Raw genomic sequence first — 7,801 nt, forward strand, 5'->3', positions numbered from 1 at the left:
TTGAATACTTAAATTATATTACTAGTTTATGGTCGACCTAAAGAGAAGGTGGCGTTCAATAATAACATGAAGTCTTGTAGTTGGTTTAATTTAATATTTGATATATTGGTCGATTGTTTTAGAATAACTAATAGGTATATTCGGATTTGATGTTTCTACATATGGGAAATAGTTCTGCCTATATTATGACTCTAGGAAAAAGAGAAGGTTGTGGATGATTATAGTGCTCTTAGGAAATAGTTTATGATCATGAAATTTCATGCTTATTGATTAAAGTAATTTTCTATTTAGAGCTTACGGAAGACTAAAAGTGCTCGGCTATGTTCGGATATATTAGCAAGAGAGGTAAGTAATTATGCATAATATGCACAATTTTGTTCATTAGGTTCTTAGATGTTAAAGGTTTTCAAAAGTTATGTTTTAAGCTTACATTTACTAAAGTTTATCAAGAGCATTTTTACATTATTGAAAAAGAAACTTCGACCTTTAAATAATGTTTTAAAGAGAAATTTTGAATTCTAAATAACATTTTGAACGTCAGAATCTCATTTAAAAGATGAGTTCTAAACTAAACTATTTTTATAAAATAATTGAGTTTCAAAGTAAGTTTTCTAAAAAGGTTCTTGTTCTTTAAATTTGTTAAAACCAAGTGATTTCAAAGTCATATTTCTATTCTTCAAATGGTATTTAAAATGTTTCTTTTAGCAAATTGAATTTTCAGATTTACTCAAGAATTGTAAAATATTTATATAAACTCCTCAATTCCTATTCTTTTCCTAAGAGAGTCAAGCATCCTTTGATTTATGTATCAATTTAATATTGAGATATTCAATATGCCTTTATTGTTGAATAATTGTTAATATTAAGAAAATTATTCTATGTTGTAAAAACTTTGCTTTTTGTGATATGTGACTCAAAATAAGTTTTTTTAGAATTGATCAGGTATATGTGTAAGCTCGCTCACAAGGTTGTATGTGAGAATAAATGTTGATCCATCACCATCAGGGGTTAGATGTTAGTATCCACTCACAGAATTGTATGTAAGAATATGTGATATGTGTATATGTGACACTATGCTCTGATTAGTTATCTGTATGTGTTTTTGAATGATTTTAAGGCATGGAAGTCAAATTAAAAGTCCCAAGGGAGATGTAGTATGGGTGGCATTCTGGTATGAAAGAATGGTGAGCTTCTACTTCCGGTGTGGTATGATAGGGCATGAAATCAAAAATTGTGAAAAGTCTAGACAAGAGAAGGAGCAGGAAAATCCACATGGTGACTGGTTGAGAGCCAGATATTGGAAGCCGGATGATACCCATAGAGACCATAATTTCCAACAACCAGTAAAGGAGGAAGTAGAAAGATCAAGCCGTGAAACAAAGGGAGCGTTGCAATCAATTTCCTCACAATATGGTGAATCGGGTAACAGTTTTGGGAATCTCAAAAATCACGGCACGGACATGGGAATTACTGCGTCACATGAGTTGAGCATAAGCATTTCAAACGTGCCTGTTTATTCTCCAAGTTTAACCGATATCCAACAAACGACAACAACAATAACTAAGGAGAAAATAAAGGAGCTGGGTGCATTCAAAACTGTTAGTAATATAGTAACAAACACGACAACAATAAAGGAGAATAATAAGGAGCTAGGTGCATTCAAGGATTTAATAAGGATACAATTGAGATCGTGGGAGAGGTTTTATTTAGTGTGCCGATAACTGAAGTAAGGACCACCCAAAACCCTACATCACATGACTTCAAAGCCATAGGTCAGACACATGAGTTACTAACTAGGAATAAGGAGAAAACAAAGGCAGCGACAAAATTGGGGACAAGGGAGAACAAAAACTCAGTAGAAAACCCTACCAAAGCAATGTGGAAAAAAATAGAGAGGAAGGGGATTCCCACAGGTAAAGGGGATGAGAGAGTTCTCTGTGAGGGGGGAAGAAAGAGAGAGTACATAGTCATGAATCAAGACAAGGAAGCCACAGATACAGGTGCAAACAAGAAGAAAAAAATCCAGGATTTCAATCAAACCAATCTTTCGACGTCGGAGGCTGTTACCAACCCCGCCAAGAACAATGATTATCATAAGTTGGAATTGATGGATAAAAAACATGTTTGTATCGCATACAAAACATACGTATCGGAAGAACAACAGATCTACTTCATTCATAAATGTTAACATACATAATGTAAGTTTCAGAATATGAGAACAAGAAAGTGTACCTTGGAGCGGTGAATTTTAAAACCGAAGATCAGAGGCACTTGGAAACACTTTTAATTTTCACTCCAATTCCACTAACACCCAAGATGTGTGGTCTCTCAGTCAGTTTTCCAAGGGAGAATGTCAAAGTGTCTAACCCTTCTTACACACCACTTCACAATAGTGTTATATTTCTCTCTAACAAAAATTATGTATGTTTCTCTTTTTGTATCTAACTGATTATCTAATTGGGCTGACTTTTTGGTCATTTCCAATTGGGCTTAAGTGTGTGGCTTGGAGTGGGACCAATAAGACACTAGCTCCAATGGGCCTTGGGCTTTTCTGTCAACTCTTGACAAGTCCAAAGTTACCATTAACTATATTTAATACCACTATATAAATATATTTGTACTCTAGGCCTTATTTATAAATTATATTCCAAGATTTTATTGTACATGCAACCCCTTCATAAAATATTCGTAGTAATACAAAGTCATAAATGTAAACTGCCACTTTGTAGATTACTACATCTTAATTCCTTGAGTACCCAGTTTAATCCTTTAAGTTATTCATCATATATTTTTGAAATGTAATTCCATAAATATATACTTTAGTAACTCCTTACTAAAGCTGTTAGGCCTAACTCTCTGAATAACCAAACCCATTAAATTTATCTCAAGGAAATATTTTGTATCTCCGTTAAGAGACTATGAATTTCATCTTAAGAATATATGTTCCATTAACACTAAATGTGGTTGTCCAACATACTAAAGTTTTAACCGTAATTATAGATCTCACTCCTGATATATCAAAGCAACCTACACTTCATAATCAGGTCCATTATCTTCTCAGTATTGAGAATTCATGTAAATATAAGTTGTAAGTTTATTATTCATTTGACAGTCATTAGAAGAATAATAAATCTCACAACGGTCCAATTTAATATGTCTTAACTCTTAAAACATATCAACATACCAACTAAAAATCTCCATTTTCATAATCAAGACAAATCGTCTTAGTTGATATGTTATAGTTTTCGCAAATTAAATGTCCAATTTCATCACCGACTACGAACTACATTTTGAATTTACAAGAAACTTGTGATTTACATCTTCTGTGACTAAATCACATATAATGCATCTCATGGACTATATGATAATGTCCCAATATTCATGTTACTATTATTTTAAGATAATAATAAAAACAACTTTATTAAACACAACATTAAGTCATACATAATGTCATACATAATAACATACATAGCATCTTACAATAGGATTTAAGGGCAGTAATCTTAACAGGAACTACTGGGGGCTTAGAAACCAACGTGTAGTGAATGCCCTTTCTCACTTGGTGGGGGAAAAAGCTCCCAAAGTTTTGTTCCTTATGGAGACAAAACAAATTGTTGAGGAGATGATACTTTTTTAGAATGGCTTACACTTTGATTCTATGTTGGTTGTTCCGTGTATAGGTAGAAGGGGAGGCTTGGCAATGATATGGAAGGAAGATGTGAATTTGCATTCAAACATATACATAGAATCATATTGATGAGCTAATTCTCACAAACGCAACCTCACCATGGCGGATCAACGGTTTCTATGGAAAACCAAAAGAACACTTAAGGCATGAAATGTGAGCGTTATTGAAACTCCTAAGTACACAACTCTCATCATCGTGGTTGCGTTTAGGTGATTATAATGAGATTTTGTCTTTTGAGAAAAAATATGGTTGACTACCAAAATAGAAGTACCTCATGCAAGAATTTAGATTATATTGTGGCCTAATTGATATGGGTTTTACAAGGAATATATTTACATGGGAGAATGGAAGAGAGGGGGAAGCGTTTGTGCAAGAAAGACTGGATAGAGCTTGTGCATCACTGGAGTGGCGTGAACTCTTTCTTTATAGTAGTGTCGCACATCTCACTTCTTCTTATTCAGACCATGTGCCAATTTTGGTCAACACTCAGGTGGAGATAAACCCAACTCAGCCTAGGAAAATGTTGTAACGTTTCGAGGAGAAGTGGGTGACCCATCCATAGTGTGAAGACATTATCCAACAAGCATGGACAAGTGTGCAAGCCACGGGTTGCCCCATGTATATCCTCTTTGAAAAAATTAAGCAGTGTCGAATGGCTTTGGTTAGTTAGAGCAGGATCACTTTCGGGCAAGCAAGAAACAAAATTAGGGAGAAACACAAGACCCTACAAGAACTTGCAAGTAACAATATGGCCGAAAATATGCATAAAATTCAAAGAGTGAAGGAGGAGAAAAACACCATGTTATTCAATGAGGAATTGCATTGGTGACAACAATCAAGATCCATATGGTTATAGGCCGGGGACAAAAACACAAAAAATTTCCACCAAATAGCTAGCCAAAGGAGAAGAAAAATAATGTTTATGGTGTGTTTGATGGGGGAGGTACTTGGTGTGAATTTGAGGACAACATTGTAAGGGTGGCTGAAGGTAATTTCCAAGAACTTTTCGCCTCATCAAACCCTGCTACCATTGAACCTGTATTGGATGATGTGGATCGGGTGGTCACACCAGAGAAGAACTAAATCTTGCTGCAACCGTATACAATTGATGAAGTAAAGGGGACACTTTTTCAGATGCACCTCTCAAAGTCCCCGAGTCCTAACGGTATGTCTCCATTTTTCTTTCAAAATTTTTGGCATTTGGTTGGGGTTGATGTGTCAAATGTGGTGTTTTCCTTCTTAAACTCAGGTCATTTTTTGAGAAAAAAGAATTATACACATTGTTCTCATCCAAAAAAAAAAAAAGAAAAAAAGAAAGAAAGAGCCCTTGTATATGTCTGATTTTCGCCTAATAAGTCTAGAAAATATAATCTCTAGAATTTTTCAAAGGTTATGGTGAATAGGCTGAAAATTATTCTGCCTAATGTAATATTTGATGCCCAGAGTGCATTTGTGCCTAGTAGGCAAATCATTGACAATACAACTGTAGCTTTTGAGGTGTTACACAGGATGCGAAATAAAAGAACATGGTAAAAGGTAGATGGCGGTGAAGCTTGACATCAGTAAAGCCTATGATTGTGTTGAATGGGATTTTCTTCGGCGAGTGATGATGAAATTGGGGTTCGATGAGCGGTGGGTCCAATTGGTCATGGAGACAGTGGGTACAACCACGTACTTAATATTGATTAATAGGGAACCAAAGGGTTTTGTTCAAACAACAAGAGTTATAAAGCAAGGAGATCCTCTATCACTATCAAGAATGATAAGGAAAGCAGCAGAAAGTAGGTAGCTATTGGGAGTGTTATCTTGTACAGGTGGGGTTCGTATATCTCACCTCCACTTTGCAGATGATAACTTGCTATTTTGTGAAGTATTAGTGGAGGAGTGCCAGCACCTTCTACACATTTTGGGCCGATATGAAGTTGCATTAGGCCAAGCAATTAATAGACAGAAGACATCCCTACTTTTTAGTAGAAATACAAAACCGGAGGTAGGGGTTGATATACAGAATTTGTTGGGAGCAAGGATAATGAATGACTGTGAGAAGTACCTGGGACTACCTATGATGGGTGGAAAATCAAAGATAAATGCATATAAAGAGTTGTAGGAACAGATTACAAAGAGGTTTATGGGTTAGAAGGAAAATTTTATTTCAAAAGTCGGGAGAGAAGTATTGATCAAGACTATTGCACAAACCATCCTTACATACTCTATGAGTGTTTTCAAGATTCTAAAAACAGTGGGGGACTCAATAAACTCAGCTTTAGCTAAATATTAGTGAGGCTAAACAAAGGATGAGAAAAAGATACACTGGATAAATTGGAAGAAACTGTGTACACCAAAAAAGAAAGGAGGCATGGGATTCCGAGATATTCATGCTTTTAATTTAGCTATGTTAGCTAAACAAGCATGGCGCCTGATTCATCAAATACACTCCCTATTTTATAGGGTCTACAAGGCAAGGTATTTCCCAAATTACTCTTTCCTAAATGTTGAATTAGGTCACAAACCATCGGTTGTTTGGCGAAGCTTACTTGCTGCTAGGGAAGTCATTTTTGCGAGTTCAAGGTGGAGAGTGGGAGATGGCAGCCAGATCCTGGTCGCATCATCAAATTGGTTAGCATACAAATCAGTTTTCAATAGGGCTGAGGAGAACATGTTAAGGGTGGCTAAGCTAATTGATAGGGATACATGGTAGTGGGTTAAAATAAAGGTTTACGAATTGTTTGCACCCAGGACTAGATCAAATATACTGGCAATTCCTCTTTGTTATAACCAGCCAAAGGACAAGTTGATTTGGAAGGAAAATAGCAAACATGAGTTCTCCATAAAAACAACTTATCATGTGGCTCTTCGACTTCGTAAGCAGGCAAATATTGAGCATTCAAGAGCACAAAAAGATGGCAAATGGTGGAAGATGATCTAGGTAATTAATGTACCATCGAAGGTTAAAACCTTCATTTGGAGGGCATGCTCCAATATCCTACCTACACAAGTGAACTTGCAACGACAAAAAATTTAGGTAGACCAAAGGTACGAGCAGTGTTGCCAACAAGCAGAAACTTGTGCCCACTTGTTGTGGGAGTGTCCTTTTGCTAGGAATGTATGGGCATTGATGAGGGGAAGGGTGTAGAAATGCAGTAATGGAGTGGAGGATTTCTGTTAATTGTTTCAGATGGTGGGGGAGAAATTGTTAAAGGCAAAATTGGAGCAATGGGTGGTCCTATCTTGGGCAATCTGGACTACAAGAAATAAGTTCTACTTCGAGAAGTTCCAAACACCCCCAAAGGTGATTGTGGAAGGAGCATTAGCCACATTGGAAATTTGCCAACAGGTGGCTGCTACTCAGGCCTCAACTTGAGCATGTAACCCCTGTTTGCAACAGCTGGAAACAAGTGAAAGGATGGATGGGTTGTTTTAATTTCCTCTCATGGTGTATTTTACCTTCCCTCAATGATGTATCATCAGGAAAAACTCAGATAGCTTGGATCATGTTTTTTTGTAGACCATATTTACTTACACATCAATAAAATTCTAACTGTTATCTCAAAAAAATAAAAAATAATAATAATAATGACAAAGTTTGACTATGAACTTTATTGTAGCCTAATACTACAACTCCCATTAAAATTTAAAAAAAAACATTTTTACATATTTTGAAAATCTAACTATTGAATTGCATGTTTTTTATACATTCTTAACTCCCTTGTCAAATTTCATCATAATAAGATATTATTTACTATTTGATTCATAAACTTATTTTTTACGTATAATTTTACACTACAAAACTTGAAATTTAAACATTTGATTGAAGGCATAGCTATCGATCTTTAATATTCTGGAAATTTTGTAAGCATGAAGGATATAAAAAGAAAATGTAATCAAATGATGGATTTGTCAAAATTCACATCCAATAAAAAAAAAATATCGAGTGGAATTGTAGACTTAGATTGCAATCAAGTTTATAGTTAAACTTTATCTCAGTAATAAACATGGTGATCAATTGGGGAAGAATTTTTAATTTCAGGTTTTAAATTATCTCATTATATTAGGCAATAAAGTACTAAGATTATTTTTTTATATAAATAAGTTTTAAGGGTAATTATGAAGTAT

General features: G+C 35.1%; 1 protein-coding gene across 1 annotated transcript; it reads left to right on the top strand.

Moving 5' to 3' along the window:
• The first annotated feature begins 5,228 nt into the window (after positions 1-5,228).
• Positions 5,229-7,049, top strand: LOC142609114 (uncharacterized). Its single transcript, XM_075780740.1, has 4 exons — positions 5,229-5,469; positions 6,190-6,304; positions 6,425-6,557; positions 6,864-7,049. The coding sequence occupies exons 1-4, from the start codon at positions 5,229-5,231 to the stop codon at positions 7,047-7,049; spliced, it is 675 nt and encodes a 224-aa protein (XP_075636855.1).
• Positions 7,050-7,801: the final 752 nt, after the last annotated feature.

This window comes from Castanea sativa, chromosome 9, assembly GCF_040712315.1.
Source record: "Castanea sativa cultivar Marrone di Chiusa Pesio chromosome 9, ASM4071231v1".
Classification (NCBI taxonomy): domain Eukaryota; kingdom Viridiplantae; phylum Streptophyta; class Magnoliopsida; order Fagales; family Fagaceae; genus Castanea; species Castanea sativa.

Coding starts and splice junctions, on each gene's coding strand:
- LOC142609114 (XM_075780740.1), top strand. CDS start 5,229: ATGGCGGTGAAGCTTGACATCAGTAAAGCCTATGATTGTGTTGAATGG. Junction 5,470..6,189: donor GATAAGGAAAGCAGCAGAAA/GTAGGTAGCTAT, acceptor ATGTTGAATTAG/GTCACAAACCATCGGTTGTT. Junction 6,558..6,863: donor CTCTTCGACTTCGTAAGCAG/GCAAATATTGAG, acceptor TAATTGTTTCAG/ATGGTGGGGGAGAAATTGTT.